This window comes from Ammospiza nelsoni, chromosome 16, assembly GCF_027579445.1.
Source record: "Ammospiza nelsoni isolate bAmmNel1 chromosome 16, bAmmNel1.pri, whole genome shotgun sequence".
Classification (NCBI taxonomy): domain Eukaryota; kingdom Metazoa; phylum Chordata; class Aves; order Passeriformes; family Passerellidae; genus Ammospiza; species Ammospiza nelsoni.
Window position 1 is genome coordinate 17,169,145 of NC_080648.1, and position 20,210 is coordinate 17,189,354.

The 20,210-nt window shown below is 46.2% G+C and overlaps 1 protein-coding gene across 1 annotated transcript in view; it reads right to left on the bottom strand.

The window, feature by feature from the left end:
• The window catches only part of ERGIC1 (endoplasmic reticulum-golgi intermediate compartment 1), a 55,337-nt gene extending 40,066 nt beyond the window's left edge, over window positions 1-15,271 (bottom strand). The window contains exon 1 of the mRNA XM_059484001.1: window positions 15,105-15,271. Within this exon, the coding sequence (XP_059339984.1) occupies window positions 15,105-15,256 (152 nt within the window). The 5' untranslated portion in view covers window positions 15,257-15,271. The remainder of the gene's footprint in view (window positions 1-15,104) is intronic.
• Window positions 15,272-20,210: the final 4,939 nt, after the last annotated feature.

Here is a 20,210-nt window from a genome sequence, read left to right on the forward strand (position 1 = left end):
GCAGGTCAGTGGTGGTGTAAATACACCATTGTCATCTTGGCTCAGCAGAAAGGGTCCATGGCTGTGATTCACCCACAAGAATGTGGGTGTTGAAACAACACTTGGTTCTCCACCTCCCATGCTCACCAGCTTGGAGAAGTGACATCTATTTTTCAGCAGATACCACATTTGGAGCTGAGGTCACTAATTCCTGGTGACATTACTCACTCTCAGTAACGAGTCCAGTGTGGAGTGAACAACCACCTTAATTTCATTACACATCAGCAGCTCTGAGATCTCTTTGAACAAATGAGGCAGCCTGGTGCTGCTGAACCAATTTGTTTCACTGACAAAAAACCTGAAGTGACTTGCATGGACAACACATTTTCCAGCAGACACAGAATTCACTATGAAGTTAATCAAACACCTGGCAATTCTACAGCAGAAGTGACTGAACTACACAAAGGGGAATTATCAAATACAGAGAGAAAAAGTCAACTCTGAGGGTGTGGAGGATCCCTCACTGGGGATATTCCAGAACTGTCTGGATGTAAAAGGTTGGACCAGTGACCCACTGCGGTCCCCTCCAACCTGACCCATCCGGGTGACTCTGAAACAAGGGGTTTGGGGTCAGCAGAAATGCCATCCCTGGTTGTTTCCCTCTTGGTAAGAAACATGACTTCCCTGAGAAAGAGATGGGCTGCAGGCTGAAAAAGAGAGAAGCAAGACAACAATAACACATAGACATGGGGTGGAAATAAAGAATAATACACCTTTCCAGGCTGAGATGGTTCCTGATCAACAAAAACCCTCACTCAAGGGCTCCAGTTGAAAAGAGCACAAAAAAATAACAACTCCTCTCCTCAGCCCTTCAGTGGGAGGCTGATTTGGGCAGTGCCACTCAGATTTCTGTGGAGATGCCTCTTCTCACACAGAATTTATGTATCTGCAGTACAATTAATTCACTCCCAAGGCAGGAGGCAGGAATGAGTCTGTCTTTTCACAGCCCCTTTGAAACCATGGCTGTCACAGCAAAACCACTCTCCTTTTTTTGCTCTAAACCTTGCACAGCAGCTACCACTGCATCTTTAGGCAATTTTCTCTGCTCTCTAAAGTGAAAGAAGGCTAAGTTGGCCTTTGAGAAGCTATTTCATGCCAGAACTGTTTCCTTGCCACTGCACAGGGAATACAAGTGGGGTTAAAGCAGTTACCAGACCTTGTTTACCCTTTGCTTGTTTGCTGCCCCTCCCCATTGACCAGCAAGGAGCTGCAAACTGCAGATAAAGCCCAGTGAAATATTGCTGCTGGTTTCTCCCATTTGTCAAGTCCTCCTTGCAAAGGGGACCAGAGCATGGCTGCAAACCTCAAATCTCAAGAAGGCATGAGGTCACTGTTTCTCCACACACACCAATTCCTGACTAAACAAAGAGCTTGCCTGTTCCTTACAAAGTCCACTCATTACATACTCACCAGTAAACCCAGTTACAACGTGGAAGAGAGAATTTCTGCTGTTACACGCTGTACTTGTCATGTTCAAGAAATGACACACAGGCAGCCCATGAAGACATTAAGTTTTAAAAAACTCAGTCTTGAAATAAAAAGGTGCTTTTTGTCAAAAGAAGATAAAGTACTCTATTTGTTACACTGTTTTTTTTCTTCAGGTGGACAGGAAAACTGCTGCACTGTGCATTTCTGGGAACATTCATTCAAAACAACAATCCCAGATGGCTTTTGGTGAAAAAAAAACACCAAAAAAATTACAGCACTGTGGAAGATACAGAGAGAGCAAGGCAGGTGCCAAACTCAGCCTGGGACAGTCTAGCCTATGCCAGCTTCCATTTGGTTTTTGATAAGAGTCACTTTGAGGCAGGTCTGTCTGATAACAGGCTTGAAAACATCCACTGCCTTCTCTTTGAGAGCATCTGTCATTCAGACATTCTAAACAAATTCATTTTTAGGCCACATCCCTCAGAATTACACAAGCCTCTCTAATTACTTCATGTAGATATCAGTGAATCCAGCCAACTCCAATTTCTATTTAAGTGCCTTTAAGGAGTCCAATCATCCTCAACTCTGAGGATTAATCTGCCCTGGAGACAAGGACATAACCTTGGGATTTGTCACTTGAAACACTTCTGTTCTTCCTTTTACCATTTCCTATCTGCCTCCTTGAACCTTGTTGTTGTTTTACTGAGCAGAGAGCAGACATGGATGGTTCCACCCCCTTTATTTGGGTTCCCCACAGACCTGGTGCAGAGACAACCAGCTCTTCCCCACAAGATTTGTGTATCTGGGTCTATTTTGAAGTTTGATTTCACGACAGAAGAGCTGCAGGGGCAATTCAGGAAACCAAGGCAGGTGTGAAGCAAGAAGAGAAGGAGAAACCTCAGCCCCACTTGAGGAAACACGTCTGAGTGCACATGAAATGAGCTGGAACAATGGTTCTGGAGAGTCTCCCCCATCCCACCACACAGCTTTGTTCCCTCATATTCCTGCTGCTCCCACCTCTGGAAGACCCTTTCCTAGAGACAGCACAAGAGTTTATGGACTATGATTCATTCAGTAGCCGCTACTATTAAGGCTCTTAGCAGAGACAGCAATTACAGCTGAGAATCCACTTTGCATAAAACACTTCATCATTTTGAAGGAGGACATGGGAGGCAGAGAGAAACTCAGTCATGGTAAATATAACTTGGATTAAGTCCATCTGACATTCAAAGATGACTGTGCACAAACAGCCTCCATTTTTTCTCTCCAGGAATGCTTCAGAGGAGGCTGGTGTTACAAAGGGGATGTCAGAGTTTACCCACCCTGTCTCAGCACCTTTCCTTCTCCCCTTCCCCAAATCAATGAACCTTGGAGGCAGAAGGGGAGGAAAAAACCCAGGCCATGTTGGTTATTTTCCATGTAAATTCATGGTACCAAAAGGAAGCTCTGCCTGCTGTCAGAGCAGGATCATTCAGGCTGGAGACACGAATGGAAACGCCCTGGCTTTAATCCCCAGTGGTATTTCTAGAGAAACCTTCCCAGCAGAGGCATGCTGCTGAGTGACAAGGAGCATTTCTAGCTGTGTGCTCTGCTGACTTCTCAGCAGCTTCTCTGCTCATCTCAGCAAAGCCTTAAAATTTGGAAATGCCCAAGAGGAAACCTGGCTCTCTCCAGCTTGGGCACAGTAGAGTCTGTGACCAGGCCTGGAACACCCAGGGATGGCATTCCCCATCCTCTCCCCAGCATCCAACACGTAAATATGAAATAAACCAGATTTTAAGGCTGTAGCTTCTAGATAGGAATGGACACTTGGAGCTCCTGGGACCAGAGGAGGCTGCGGAGCTGAGCAAGGGCCTGGAGCATCTCGGTGCCAAGGGAAGGCTGAGGGAGCTGGGGCTGTTCAGCCTGGAGAGGAGCAGGAGCCCTCAGCCCTGGGGGTCCCTGTGTCCCCCAGTCTGTCTCCGTGTCCCCCTGTCTGTCCATCCCTGTGTGCAGAGGTCAGAGCAGGCCCATCTTCCCCAGGCCCAGCCATGGCCCCAGAGCACCAGGCAGGGCCTGAGCCCAGCCCAGTCTGTCCCTGTCTGTCTGTCCCTGTGTCTCCCTGTCTGTCCCTGTGTGCAGAGCCCCGGGCAGGGCTGATCCCAGCAATTCCCCCCACAGGAGGCAGAGCTGCTGCCCCGGGCAGGGCCCAGAGGGGCTCTGGGGGCTCATGGCAGAGCAGGCTGGGCCCTGCTGTCCCTGAGCTCGGGGATGGAGCAGGGAGGTGGCACCAGGGACACTCTGCTGTCCCTGAGCTCGGGGATGGAGCAGGGAGGTGGCACCAGGGACACTCTGCTGTGCCCTGAGCTCGGGGATGGCCCTGCTGGAGCAGGAGGTGCCACCAGGGACCCTCTGTGGTCCCTCCAGCCTGAGCCATCCAGTGGAACTGCTGCCCCCAGACCTGATCTCTTGAGACAAAAAGCCCCCAAAATAGATGGGGCTAGAAGAAAATAAGAGAAACTAAGATGGCATAGATCATACTCCGGGGTTACTTAAAAAATAGATTTTAAATTAAAATTGAATATCTTAGCTAAGAGTTTCCAAGCTGTTTAACAGGCAGCAACTGCTCCTCTGTTTCCTTGGGTCACTGCTCCCAAACAATGACTTTGGGACAATCCATCCCTGCTTTGCCAACAAAGCTGCTGAGTATCAGGAGCCCAAGAACACCAGCTGAAGAGCACAAGCCATCAGGTGGCTTTTAAACTCTTCAGAGGCCATCTAGCTCTAAAAAAACCAAGCAGGCTTAGGCACAGTCTCACTGCACCAAAGGCAGCAGGTACTTCTATCAGAACACACTTTTCTGGCTTCATTCCCTCCTACAAAGCACATCAGACACTCGTGGTAAGATCTTGAAAAGCAAAGCTGTTACTACTGTAAAAAGGATAAATCTAAAGCCACCAATTTAGCTTTCAACATGACAGCTCAAGCTGAGGGAAATACAGAGGTAGAACAAACAGCACAGCTGTGTCAGGTTTGCACACAAGGCGCTCTCTCTTTTGATTAGCAAAATACCATTTACTTAAAAAATAAAATCCCAGACGCCTGTCTGAAGTAGCTGGGGGGAGTTTTACTGCTCACAGTTGTTGAAACCATCCCTAGAACTCCTGTGCCCAGGACCAGAGATAAAAAGATTAACCTCTTTACTTGTTAAATTGATTTTATTCACCAGTGTAACAGCTGGGGTGTTCAGAGATAGTCTGAAAGATCACTTACCCCATTCCCAAGGACAATATGTGAAATAAAACAGCAAAGATGGCCCTGGAGAACAGCCGGGGTCTGGGGCACAGAGAAGGCAGGAGCAGGACACAACTCTGCTTAGTAACCCTGCCAGGAGCTGGGCATCACCGGGAGAGGAGAGGAATAAAAAGAAGCCTGGCAAGGGACAAACACTGCTCAGCAATGCCCTGGGCTGGATTATGTTCCCCAGGTGCTTGAGAGCTGCTACAGGAAAAAAAAGTCAGATGTGACCAGAATTTTGGAGCAAGTCTGTGAGCTAGGAAAGGATGGGCTTTAATTGGGGAAGCATCAAGAAAAGTCTGTCCTTTTAAAGCAAAGCCTCTCTTATTTGACACTGAAAAAGGGGTGAGTTCCAACACCCTCTGCATTTTTAGTTCCTGTGCTCCTTGCTGTACCTGTGCTGGGCAAAAATCTCCAATTTTGCTCCACAAACCTAGCAAAGAAAGAAGAATTTCTACACATAGTAAATTCATTCTAAAACAGGTGAAGAAGTGGAGCTGCCTTATTCTTACACCTTACTCTACAAGTGTATAGAAAGCATTAATTTTTCTATTTTCATTGAGAAATACTAGCTCAAGATTTAATTCTGAAATCCTTTCTCTAGCTGTTTTTCTTCCCACCTAAAATCTGACAAGTCTACAAGAACACTTAGCTCCTACAACCCAGCACAGACAATAAAATCAATCACTCTTCTCCCAGTCCAACCAAGTAGGTGAAATGTGTTTAAATGAATGGGAAAACAATGGCAGGAAGTCAGCAGCAGGGGCAGAAAATAGGAACTACTGACTTTTGAGCACTTCATTCTGCTAATTCTTTGTTTAGATGACATTTCTATGTTTCCTGTCTGCTGGCAGATGAGAACATGACGTGCAGGGAGCAGCTCAGGACAGCCCTGGCAGAGCCAGGCTGTGATCCCAGGATGAGCAATGGGAGCCAACAGACCTGAGTTTGTTCTGCTCACTGTGTAATTCCTGTTCCACTCAATTAAACCTTTCTTCTTCAGCTCGTTCATTCTGCACAGCAGCACCTGGCAACATCTGCCCACCTCTCCTCCAGCACGTGGCAATCTACAGATGGAAAAATGAAAATATCTGAAGCCAAACTAGCAGAGCTCCAAGTCCTACCTGAAGGAATGGTTGTGGGGATTTTTAGGTTGAATATTAGGAAAAGAGGACCTGGGGCTTTGTCCAGAGGGCCGTGGGGCTCTGACCAAGGGTGCCAGAGCTCCAGGAGAGTTTGGACAGCACTGCCAGGGATGCACAGGATGGGATTGTTGGGGTGTCTGTGCAGGGCCAGGAGCTGGGTCAATGATCCTTGTGGGTCCCTTCCAGCTCAGAATATTTATGTTCTCTGATTCTTTGCAGGAAAGCAGCAGGAAGGTGGCTTTAGGAACACAAACTGGATGTGCTGTGCAAGAGCCCAGCTTGGTTCAGCACCAGGGCTGTGCCTGGAGAGCAGTTTGTGAGCAGTGCTGGTGGTTTGGGGAATTGGGACGCAAACTCTGAAGCGTGTGCTAAGTAAGATAAGTGATCCTGCTAATCGCAGTTTCACACAGAAAATAAACACCGAATACACAAACACCAAAGCCAGGCCCCGAGTGTGAGCTGGAGATGCAAATACAGATTCAAAGCCCGACCAAGAAGCCGATACTTGTAAATACCAAGAAGTTATTAACACATTTTATAAGATTACACCCCCGTAACAGCAGATAAATTACACAGCTCATTAAGCAATGGGCCAGTCCTCATTTACACACAATGGGACAATAACACACACACACTGCAGAACCTGGGCTTCACTGGACAAACTCTCAAGGCTTCAGAATTACAGTGGAACTGGTTAATTCTCAATTACTTTGAGCAAGCTCTGATATGAGAAGGACCAGACAGGGAGGTGGAGGGGCTGATGGAGTTTTAAACCAGTTTATCTGGACTGCAGGCAGGTGAAGACTGCAATTTTTCAAATGCTGTATGACTGACTTCTCACTCCCAACATCACAGCAGTTTTCAAAGCAAACAGGATTTTTTTCTGACCTGCTGGCTCTCCACACTTACAAACCCAGGAGTGAAATGCAGGAATACATTTCCTTGCCAGCCAGCTCCTCCCTCTTAATTCCAGTTCCAAGAACATAATGAAACCAACAGAGGAAGTGTCTGAAACAAGGAGGAGTACTGAGAACAAGAAAACAAGGCTAGGCCAGCAGGACTGTCATTAATTATATAATCCAGCCTTTGGGTAAGTGGACATTTAGGGAAAGGGGCTGAGAGAACGTTGGAGGCACCAGCCTGAGCACATTATGTCATCTGGCCTGCTGGTTACTTAGCAGGTACAGGATCTGCATAGGGACAGAAAAACAAACCCATTTATTTCTAGGACAAAACCCTTGCAGTCCTCACAGCAGCTGCTGAAAAAAGGCACAAAAATTCATACATTCTGCTCTCACTTAGCTGGATTCGAGTTCTCCTTTTTCCTACCTTCTGCCTGCTCTGTGGTTCTATTATGCTGCCCTGCAGAACACCTTTTGTCAACCACGTGCCAAGTTTCGTGGTTTTATTCTTCCAGTGCATATCAAGGAGCTCTCTCAGGAGTATACTCAGCAATTGTATTGCTGCAATATGCCAAAACTGCAACTATTTTAGGTGACACTGAAGGATGGAAGACAGGAAGCAGTACATCACTTTTCTTTTTTCTGCAAAATAAAATGTAAGGCTCAAACACATTCCAAAGGCAATTAGGAGGAGGAGGAAAGTATAATCTCAAATACTCAAAGGTGGAGTCTTGCCAGCAAGCATTTTATTTCCTTTTAGGCAGCGAAGCAGGTGTCAAAATGAAGGATGGAAGAGAAATGTATTTTTAATAAAGTGAGCAAATTACACTTTGCTTCATCAAAACAGGAGAAAAGTGTCACGAAGAAAAAATGCTCAAGCAAGGGGACTGGTATTTAAAGGGATCCAGCCCTTTGCTGGACTGTAAGAGCCATTGTAGTCCTGAGTGGGAGCAGCATTTTCTGGCGAACAGAGAGAATGGGGAAGAGCATTAAACATGTATGGCTGCTCCCCAAGCCAAGCGGATTGTTCAGATACTTGAATGCCACAAACTGAATGGAACCTTCCTGGTACAGAGCCTTCAACTCAGACATTCTGGTTCCTGCAGCTCCCCAGCACTTCCACCCTTCATTATCCCCTTGGTGCTGAACATTTCTCCTTCTCCCAGTGGGACATCTGTCAGTTCAGGGTCCTCAACCTCTTGCCACATTCCCTTCCCACAAACAGACAAAAGTCCTGATCTGCTACAGACACTGAACAAAGTTCACATCTGGACAGTGATTTCTAAGAATTTACCTGCACACAACCAGAGAGCTATGGAAAAAAAGAGCTGTACCATAGTCTTTGCCACAGCTTCCAGGAATCACAAAACACCAAGGCTCTGCTGCTGCCTTGCACTGCTCAACACCTTGAAACAAGATCTGGGAAGAACTATTTGAGCATCAGAAATGTGCAGGTTTTATTTGGGGAAGCTCCTTTCTGGTTTAAGTCCCAGCTGTGCTTGCTCAGCACAAAAATCAGAGATTGGTACAAAAGAGCATGAACAAATATAACATCTGGGGAACCAAGAAAAAAAAAGGGGAGAGAGGGATAGGTGAAGAAAACAACTCCATATTCAAAAGGCTTCCCTCAAGAGCACACAGGCCAATCCATACCTACTGCAGAGAGAGATTTCTCCATATCAGTAAGAGAAACTCCTGTCCCATATAAGGGATTAAAATATATTGTATTCTTCCAGAATATCAATAATTCTGCAGTGACGAGCTCAGGGTCTCCTATTCAGATTCCAATCCAAGAAGACAAGAATTTCTGTACAAGCTTCTACATCTCAGTCCTCGTTTTTATTTGCATCCAAGTGTGTTACCTACAAGCGAGTCCAACTCTGCTGCATTGCCTGCCTTCCAAGTCTAGTCCCTGGTTTAATACAATTTCCAGGAAATATCTGTATGGATGCTTATTAAAAAAACAACTGATCCAGACTCAAGAGCTGCTACTCTGCAGGTTTACCACTGGTTTTTGGTCCAGATATAACCTGTTATAATGCAGCAGCCACATTCAGATTTCACATTTCATTTAGAATGACACAGAATCCAAGCAAGGCTCAAAAACTTCACCTTTATCAGAAAACAAGGTCACATTTACATTCCTGATGTTTTAGGGGGCACACAGTGGTCTGCAGAAAGGAGACAGTCTGGAAGCCAAGTGATCCGCTTTAGGATATAGTTGTCAAATAAAGACTAAGGAATCATGACCTGAAATCCTGTTAGATGTAATACAGGCCTGCACATTTTAACACAGCATTTTGAAGGCTCTTCTATTACATGCCAATCTTTCTGGCTTCTCTGAATTAAACTAAATGCATCTCATTTGGAAACATCCTTCAAAAAACCCAAACAGAAAAGCAAACATCCCAACACACACAATTCAGTGAGTTGCATTGGCCAACTTAAATCTTGTGTGTGTCTGCCATGATTATTACTGAAATACTCGGACATTTCAGTAAAAAGAAAATTTACTACTAAAATACTCAGGCATTTCAGCATAAGGAAAATTTTGTGGATTGTGGCAAGGCTGTGGTTAATTTTTTGGCAGACCAAGTTTTCCATTTCGAGAGCAGCTGGCTCTGTACAGGAATACCTAGACATCACTTCAGGGCTTGTGCTTGGACAGAAGACAAGAAAAACAGATGATTCCCCCTCCTTCCTTCATTGCAAGACTATTCTTTCCTCACCACCTCCACCATTTGAACTACATGCCTAAAAAATACACCAGCACACTTCAAAATACAAGCTGAACAAGGTCCCCAGTTCCCAGCCCAGGCTGGTGGCATTGCTTCAGCTCTGTTTACAGTGTGATTCAGTCATTTTCACAGCAATGAACTATGATGGCATGAAGGAAGCATCTGTGTCACCAAGGACTGAACAAAGGAGGACAGTTAAAGTTCAGAAGGAACAATGCAAAACTTTCCTACAGAGCCAGATTTTAATATTTCCCTACTTACTCAGGAAAAAAAATCTCCACTCTGATGATATTTTGAGAGAAATGATGCACTAGGGACACTTAGAAAGAAATATTTACATACATGCAGACCATGTATAATCAGTTATTTGTGGCACAAACATCAATAGACTCTGTACAGCTCTGCCTGCCCATCTGACTGCTGTGACTGCAGAATAATTTCTCAGGTGCCCTCAAAGGGCTATTGTTGAGCCAAAGTTAGTCATGGCACTGCTTGGCACCCAAATCCACGTTGGTCATTACGTAAGGTGGCAGCAATACCACTTGGCAGGGTTGTTTACCAGTGCCATTGCACAATGTGAACTGGAACAGGCTCCAGACGTGGCTGCAGGTGGGGATGGAAATGCAGCCACTGCTGAAATGAGCTCAGTTTGTCAGAGCACGCTGCCAATAATGCCAAGGTCATGGGGCTGGACTCAATGATCCTTCCAACAGACAATATTCTGCCATTCTGTAATTCTGTAAACCTGGAACCACCCAAACCAGAGCTGTGCTACAGTCCCTAGACATTGATTTAGGAACTGATGGCCACCAGCTCGATCTCATAGAGAAATTAATATTTTGGACAAAATCATTGCAATCTTACTGCTCTTAGCAAAGGGAGTATGTTTGGGTTTAAGTTAGACCTAAGAGTTGTGGTGGGGAATGGACAGACTGATGCTCAGACTTGTGACCTGGCACAGTTGTGAAATCAATTCCTGCCCAGATTAATGAGCACAAACCAGGGCGTTTTAGGTGATTTTCAGTCTACAGAGAAAAATCTTTTCCAAATTAAGCATCCCACAGACACCTCCTCATTTACTTGTTAAGGCAAATAACTTGATTTTAGTCTTCAGGTTTCAGAAAAGAAGGAACAAAACAGTCTTTCATGGTCCCCTCATTTTTCTTTTGGTCAGGAATTGATTTCACAGCTGTGCCTGCTCACAAGTGGGAGCATCAGTTTGCCATTCACCGTCACAACCCTTAGGTCTAATTTAAAACCAAACAAACTCTCTTTGCTGAGAGCAGGAAGGTTGTAGTGTGCCAGCTTTGGTTAAGACTGAACAATTTGATTTAAAAGAAAACCTTCAGGAACTAAAGCAAAGACCTGCCTGTGTCCCAAAACAATAAAAATGATCCATAGGTCTGAATCAGCACACCCACACTGAAATACCATTTATCACAGACATGCCAAAGAACAGCTGACAGTGGGAGCCTGTCATACTGTGCAGATGGAATAAAAGTTTTTGCCTTCTACTCTAGATCAGCATTTAAATCTAAATCCTTTCTAAGCCTGGCTCCTTTCCCATGACCTCCAAAATCCGGGTATAGCACGTTGTTACTTTATACAGGTTAACACATTGTGAAAAAAAAACCAACCAAGCCCCAAAACCAAACAAGGAACAAAAAAAAAAACCATCACAGTGATTAACTGTGGGAAATAAATTCTGAATCTCTCAGTTAAAAATAAAAGTAAGGATTCACAGACATTTGCTACTCTGTACAAAACACCTGGCCAGGGCACAACTGTGAATTACCCAGGATTAGAACAAAAACTTGATTTCAGAGTGGTCTATTTAAGTTTTTCTCAGTGTAACCAACTAAAGTGCCAAGATGGTTCAGAAGTTTCAGTATTTCACAAACCCATCAGTAACCCTTCCACGCAGACAGGCAGGTGCAAGGAAAAGCCACCAGCATAAAGAGAATTTGCAGCAATGCCTCTCCCCACCATGTCCTCCTCCGCTGCAGGGGAGCCACTTCATTCTCACATCTGTAATTCTCATTTTTATTTGTGTCATTCTCAACACCTGAGCAGTCTGAAGTCCCAGCACCAGCGCAGCCTCCTGCTAACAGGATCACACAACATGTGGGATCCCTCCTGGCTGGCTCACAGTCACCACTCAAGATGACCCAGGCTTAGAGTTTAATCTAATTATGACCTGACCAATCCTCAGAGGCTGCAAGTGTGCAGGTGACACCAGATCTTAAGGGCTCCAAGGGGAAATACCCTTTCAGCTCCAGTGAGAGAACTCAAAATCCCCCATCAAACACATCCAAAGCTGCTTTGCTGACACAAGTTCTAAAAACCAGGAGATGAGCAAGAAGGGAAAAATCTGTCTCTGTCTTTCAGCCAAATGGGTGTTAAAAAATAGGAAAAGAACCAGGCCTTCTGGAAATACAAACTGATTTAGTAGTTCTGGAGGAGGGCTGGGTTCTTGTGACATGCACTGAACAGACCTGTACTGAAGGCTCCAGTCTGGAAGCTGAAAATTTGGTTCTGTACCAACATCACAGCAGGACTGGGGGGATTAGTCTGAATTAAATGCTTGGAAAAATGAAAAGCATTAGGTAAATACTGAGTACTATTAAAACCCTGAAGATACTTGACACAGAATAATTATTATTCATGCAAGATTACTGTGAAAATATTGGTTTATTTATGAATTAAATAAAGTTTGTATTAGGTAAGGGAACCACTGATAAGCCAAGAAAACAGAAATCCTACAGAAAAAAAAAAAAGTACAAAAAAGTACAAGTACCAAACCAAGCTACTTCCATATCAGACTGACTGATGGAGAAAACACCCAAAAAAGAATTTTGGTTCTTCAATCTAGCTAAGTTTAAGACAGGGCAAAGAGATTTAGTCCCATGGAAGTAAATTATTTCTTTGACTTTTAGTTGGTGAAGATCAGGGACATTTCTGGTCCTGGGCTGTTTTAATTACTTGTCATTTGTGTCTCATCATCTCCAGAAGAGGTTTGGGCAACCTATTCCTCCTAGAGCTTTTGTGGAAACAGCTCAAAGCCTAAAACTGCAGCTGCTCTACAACTGCCCTTTCTACACCTGGTATCAACATCCTGCCACCTTAAAATACCAAAAATAAAGCTCTAAGAAAGGGGAGGATACAAAACCAACAAAACCTTGCCCTCCCAAATGTCCTTGGCAGAGCAGCTAAGGCCAGAATTCCTTCAGATGCAACGTGAAATGTGTGGCCCCCAGAAGAACACAAAACCTTTCCACATGGAATTCTGGACTCTAGAAGATATGCAGGGGCATTTCTGAAAGTTTCTCAGCAATCCAAACCCCTGGCCACACACAGGCATGTGAAAGGCAGGGTACCAAAGTGTACCTGCCAAAACATCCTGCTGAAATTGCTGAGAGAAAAACCTTGAAATTTACACGGTGAAAATGTCATTTTCATTCAGAAACTTACTCAAGGTGGTGACCTTATTTCTCCAAGAGCCTTGTATTGCATATTCTAGAGCTGTCAGGAAGTACCTGTGTGGTTTTTTTTTACGTGTGCATCATATTTTACCTACAACAGTAAAATTTTCCAGCCTCAGCAGATTTTGTTCCACTGCCTGCACCATGAAAAAAACCCACAACAGCTAAAAAGGGCTCTAACCTTTGCAAGCCTTTTGGTCCTGAACTCTGTTCATGCTTCTAAAACAGGAAAGTGGTTTGCTGCACGTGACAATAGCTTCTCTGTACTTTGGATAGGAAATTCCTGTTATCAATGGCAGCTTTTGAAAAATTCATCCTTGCAGAAAAGCTGAAGTTCAGCGAGCTTATGTTATTTGAGGAAGAGCTTTGAAGTGTCTATTTCTAATCCTCCACTCTGAATGACAAAGGAGTTATTTGCAATTGTGAATCTTTAAAATGCAGATCTGAACTGATGTCTCTGTTTTTGTAACTCATTAACACAAACCCTGCAATTCAGCTTTTACTGAACATCTTTTTTCCATTCCAAAGTGAAGCACTAGTGCTGTCTCTTAAGATGATTGTGCTCTTGGTGAGCCAGTGTTTCCATTCTGAGACCCAACAGAAATTACATTTTGAAAGACATCAGAAATAACATTTTCTTTATCTGCTATTACAAAGTGACAGCCACAGCCCAGGATCTCTTATTGTTCATGTATTTTACAACTCTGAAAATGGACGGCAATAGGATTCGCAGCTGGCAGAATGTCTCCAAAGAAGAGTTTTTCTATCAAATTTTACACAAAAGCAGAAAGAAACGAGGCTCTGGGCCCCGGATCCCACATGATCCAGCAGATGCTGTTTCCAGCTTCAGCAAGTTTTCATTCAGAAGCAACTGCCTCCATGTTCAACAATGCCCCATGGATCACACAAGATCCTGTTAGCCTGTATAAATGAGAGGCCTGGTTTAGAATTACAGTAAAAATATAATAAAACACTGCACTATCACTATTTCCCATCTCACAGGGGTGCACATGTAGGGGTCATGATGATCCTACATGGAAAGGACTGTAGTTAACTGCATATTCCCAAAAATGTATCTATTTTTTATTGTACTATAAACGTTGTAGTAAAATCTGTATTAGAAAACTCATCAGTGCATCCTCCCCTTGACATCTCTGAACTTGGAAAGAAGCAAATTGTTGGTTCAAGAACAGCTCAAAAAAGAAAATGAACCTGCAGTTGCTATTTTGGCTCCAGTGAAGTCAGAGAGGTCTTTTTCACTTCTGCTTTGGTACCTGACACTGCCTCAAATGGCCATGGGGATGAAGGAGCGACACAGAAAGGCCAAATTCTACAACTTGCACCTGCTCAAAATGGCAAAACCTGCGGTGGAGATGTCGATGTTGGTCCCCAGCCAACAGATACGTGGCACAGCTTTGGCACATGGAGCCAACTGCAAAGAGTGACCCCTTAATATGCTCTGGGAGCTCCAGCCTAAGCAGTGAACCCCTAAAGCCACTGTGGGAGCCCCACTGGGATCTCCTAAAGCTACTGTGGGAACCCCACCATGAGAAATGACCCTCTGAAGTTGCTGTGGGAACCCCATCATAAGAAATGACCCTCTGAAGCCGCAGAAGGTGGGAACTCCAGTGTAAGGAATGACGCCCCACAGCTGCCATGGGAGCCACACCATGACCTTCTAAAGGTGCTGCCATGGGAGCCCCATCACAAACAATGACCCCTCTCACAAAAAGCGAGACCCCAGACACCTGCGGGAGGAGCAGCAGCCCAGCACCTCCATCCCAACACCCGCATCCATCACCCCGCAGGTTCCTGCTGCTCCCTTCGTCCTGCCCAGGCAACCCACACTGCACACACCCCCTTCGGCTGGATGGAACCGCACGATGGAGCTGGGCACAGCTTCCCTGCTCACAGTCCATCCATCCATCCATCCATCCATCCATCCATCCATCCATCCATCCATCCATCCATCCATCCATCCATCCATCCATCCGCCCATCCCACGCGCACCCGCGGGCGGGGAGAGGCGCGGGGCGGCGGCGGGCGCTGCCCGCGGGGCGGGCGGGCTCTGTCGCGACTCTGGGCGACACTCACCTCCTGAAGTCAAAGGGCATGGTGGTGGCGGTGGTGGTGGCGGGCGGGCTGCGGGCGCCCCCGGCCCCGGCTGTGGCCTCGCTGCCGGCGGCTGCAGGGCCAGGAAGTGACGGCCCCGGCCCCGGCCCCGGCGCCGCGCAGCCCCAGCCCATTGGGCGGCCGGGCCGGCCGGGGCTTCCGCCGCCGGGTTACGGAGCGGCCCCACCGCGCTGGGGATCCGGGATCCGGGATCCGGGGTGAGGGATGCGGGATGAAGGATGCGGGGTACGGGGTGAGGGATGCGGGCGGCCCGGGGCTCCCGCGGTGTGCAGGGTCCGCTCGGCGCTCGCCGTGCTCCGCTCAGCCCCGCGGCTCTCATGGCGCTGGCAGCACGGAATTACGGAGTTATTTCGGTTGGAAAATAGCCCTAGGATCATCGAGTGCCAGCTGTGCCTCATCCCCACCTTGTCCCCAGCCCAGAGCACCCAGTGCCACCTCCAGCCCTTCCTTGGGCACCTCCAGGGATGGGGATCCAACCCTCCCTGGGCAGTTCCAGTGCCTGAGCCCCGTTTCCATGGGGAAATTCCTGCTGTGCCCACCCTGAGCCTGCCCTGAGCCCCTTTCCATGGGGAAATTCCTGCTGTGCCCACCCTGAGCCTGCCCTGAGCCCCCTTTCCATGGGGAAATTCCTGCTGTGCCCACCCTGAGCTGCCCTGGCCCAGCCTGAGGCCGTTCCCTCTCATCCTGGATGCCCACCTGGCTGTCCCCTCCTGTCAGGAGCTGTGCAGAGCCACAAGGGCCCCCCTGAGCCTCCTTTTCTCCAGGCTGAGCCCCTTCCCCAGCTCCCTCAGCCCCTTCTGGGGCTCCAGACCACAGTGTGGAGGTGTTTCAGGCTTTGTCCAGCATCTTTTGCACTCTCAGCATCACGGGAATAGCAGAGTGTGTCCGGGGCTGCACCACAGGCTGTGTCTGCAGACACGGAAGGTCTCACACCTCCAAGTGCCCACAAAGGAAGGAAGAGCATCTACCCCTCCATCCCTGGGAACCTTTTCAGTTTATCTTAGATATTAGGAAGAAATTCTTCCCTGTGAGGGTGTCAGGCCCTGGCACAGGGTGCCCAGAGAAGCTGTGGCTGCCCCTGGATCCCTGGCAGTGCCCAAGGCCAGGCTGGATGGATTTGGAGCACCCTGGGACAGTGGAAGATGTCCCTGCCCATGGCAGGGGTGAAACTGGATGAGCTTCAAGCTCCCTTCCAACCCAAACTATTCCATGAGTCTGTGATAAGCACCATTAAGGGCTTGCACAGCTCTTTCACCTGCTCTTGGAAGCCTTTTTTATGTGCAATTTTACTGGAGACAAGGGATTAGAGTTAGAAAAAGCTCTCCATTCATTAGATGAGGCATTTCCCCAGTCTTTCCATTTTGCCTGCATGCCTTTTTCTGGCTGCACCCCTGGCAGGTTCAGTGCAGTGCATGAGGCCAATCCTGTCCTGCTCCATGCACCATCCCTGTGCCATAATTCTGTCACCAGCTGACAGCACCCTCAGGGACACTTTGTGCAGGTAGTGTCACTGCTGCTGTGTTCAGAATCACTGTCACTCTCAGTCAGTGCAGGTTACACTGCTCTGCAGGAACAAAATGCAACTGTCCTTGCCTTTAAGTCTAAAAGCAGGGCAAGAGAAAGAGTGAAATGACAGCAGTCTGAGTATGCAATATACTGCATTTCTAATTGATTCTGTACCTTTCTTCCTCCTCCTCCTGCTGTCATCATTTCTTTACTTAGAAATGCACATCTTTCCATTTTTTCCCCTTCACACAGAAACTAGGCCCATACCTGGTTAAAAAAAAAAAAAAAAAACACAAAAAAACAAAGAGAAATTCAAATTGAAATAAGCAGGGCAAAACTACTGAATAGTCAGAGCTGTTAATCAATACCATTTTCATTCAAAGAAAGAGATAATAATTCATGCTGGGAATATAAAAAACTGAACTGGAGGAATCCCAAGTATGAGATAACACAGCATTATCCCCCAGAAACCCCCGGGGAATAGATAAAAATACCTAATTGGTTTTTTGGGGTTTTTTTGATGTCAGACACCTAAATTATCCGACTGTATTGTGTGAGCAGATTCAGCAGATTGCTAACAGATCAGCCACGAAATCCTGCTGCCCTTCACACTGCACTCCAGAACTGAGCAGCCCAGTGAAATTAATGAGACAATTCTCATCTCTCATGAGGTCAATCCATTGCACAGGCATAGCCAGGGGGGACGATCGTTGTGGAAAAAAACCAAAACAAACAGTGCCCGCCGAGGTGCTTACACAACCCAGGGCTCCTGGCAAGGCCCCCACATCATTAGCTGTTATTGACTGTCTTGTGCAGAGGCATCAGCTCTCTCAGGAGCCAAGAGAGTGCTGAAGGCTTTACAAAAGCTCTTCACTTGTTCAGTACATAAATCTGGAGGTGGCCTTGAAGAGTTCTCGTCCTGCAGGCTCGACTCTCAAGAGCACAGCCCAGTCAGAGCTCGCCTGGTGGGGATCTGATTTTATTTCCACTAAAAGGTCAAACTGGAGAGAGCCACGGGCTCAGAGCAGCTTTGCAGCTGGGCCCAGCTCGCTCACATCCTTGCCAAGGGAAGAAGAAGTTAATGCCCTGAGATAAGACCCTCGTCACAATATTGTTTAATTACATAAGGCCTCCATCGAGCTGGAGATAAGAGCAGGAATTTGTCCCCAGTCCAGCTGGGTGGGGCAGCTGAGCTCACGGTGTGTGATAGAATGGGAACCAAAAGCAAGGGGTTCATCTGAGGCGCTTGTCCCACCATTAGAGCTGCAATGAGCGAACTGATACTGACAACTGATGGAAAAGTTCACTTTCTTTTTCGTGGGAGCAATAAACCAACCTTTTTCTGACCACAGCAGACTTAAAACTATCATTTCCCTTCAAATTGCATTGAGAAAGTTCATTGAGCCAAACTGCTACTCTGAAACCAGTACACCAATATTTTCAGACTCTTTAACAACCAAGAAACCAAAGCAGAAGGATTAATTGACTCACCTAAGACTCCAGAGTAAGATCAGCTTCAGTTCTAAATTAGCAAACAAATCCCTTCAGTCCTAAATCATGTTCAAAATTCTTCTTGCAAAAAAGAGAATTTTCTTCATTCCAGATCACTTTGTTACAGATAAATCAGATCATGGATGAGTCTATCTGAGTTCCTGACTAATGTCTCACAATAACAAAACTGGTACATCCTTCCTATGAAAAAATAGTGGCCGAAAAGTGCTTTATTCGAATCATCTTCTTGGTTTTTTATTTAATAAATTTGTCTTTGCAGGTAAAATGATTCATGTCCAGGTTTCTGTGATATTTTTCATCTCCAGTTGATATGCTATTTTTAAGTTTTAACTTCACATTAATAAAGTTAATTTACAGACTTTATATTAATCCTTGATAATTCAGCCTTGAAGAGACTGAGGGGAGGTCTTCTGGAACTTGCTCCCGAGGGGCAGCTCTGATCTCTGTGACAGGGAGAGGAACAGCACCCAGGCAAGGGCTGGGGCTGTGCCAGGGGAGGTCAGGCTGGGTTTTGGGGAAGGTTCTGCCCCAGAGGGTGCTGGCACTGCCCAGGCTCCCCTGGGATGGGCACAGCCCCAAGGCTGCCAAAACTCCAAGAAAGCTTGGACACCACTCCAGGAATCCCAGAGTGGGATTTTGGGGGGCTGGGCAGGGACAGGAGCTGGATTTGGATCATCCCTTCCAACTCAGCATATTCCATGATTCTCTCAATTTTACTAATCCAAATTTTGTACTCTTGAAGTTTTCTCTTTCCCAGGAAAGTACAACCTCAGTCCTCACCTGCTCGCCATGGTTTGGGCTGATCTAACATCCTGTACTACTCATGTATACAATTTCCTTTTTCAATCTGTTTGTGATTCCTTACACAGGCCTGAGTTTCAGCCTCTGGCTCCTGCCACAGCTCTTGCATTGGGAGCTTGGTGTGGGTGCCGTGTGGGTCATGAGCAGCACTGTTTGCCAAAGGTAAAGCTGGGTACACACACTCATCCTTTCGGGTCAGCTGGGCTTCGTTCATCGATGGGGAATGCGCTGTGACTCTTAGCAAGGTGCAGTCTTATTCACTTATTCCCCTTCTGCCACTGAGGTGTGTAAAAACACAACCAAAAGCTTCCCTGTGGCTTTTGCTGGGGATGTTGTGAGGCAGGGCCCACCCCAGGCCATTTCCCTGGGTGATGTGATTTTATTCAGCTTGCAGGGGTGGGCTGGGAATGGAGTGAGCGCATTGCTCTGCAGGGCGTGTGCCCCCGATTATGTGTTGTGTTCTGCAGGGTGTGGCCTGCAGCCCTGAGCACAACTGCCGTTCAGGAAAAGGAAAAAACATTGCAGAGAATGAAGAGAAAAAATGTTATAAAGCGTTTTCAAAATATAAATACCAGCGTTTGAGGAAATCTTGCTGCAGGAACAGGATGCGCGTGGAGGTGAAGAATTCAAATACAAGTGCTGTGCTAAGTATAATCAGTAATGAAAGCTCAGCCCTTCCTCTTAGGATTTGGATAAGCTACGTGTTGGCAGTACTTCCCAAATTCCAGGGAACAAAAAGCAAGCTTTGAATGTTGTCTTAAAGTCTTGTTGCAGTGTAGTTTGTTTATCATTACCACATGTAATGCTGTCCATCTATTTTTGTGAGATTGGACTTCAAATACACAATCAAATAAATTAATATGTACTGAATTTACTGTGTAAGTTCCTTCTTTATTGAATAGCTTCTTTCCTTAAGAAGACATAACAATCTATGTTCTTCCTGCTCAATAGGCATAAGAAATCATCTGATCATTTTTCAGTCCCAGGGATGGGCACAGCTGATGTCTATGATTGTGGGGAAGGGGGTCTGTGCAGCCACATGGCCTCTCCCTTGTCCTGTGACAGTGGGCAAATGCTCAGAGGAATCCGCCACTCTTAAAGCCCTAGAAAATTTACCCTGCTTTTAATACATACTGCCTGTTCTCAAGCCTGTTTCCTGGCACGTTTTGGGTGCCAGGAATTTGCTATGGGAAAGTTACAGCAAGCAGAACATTTTTTGTATTTTTGTATTTTATTTCTTTTTCCACT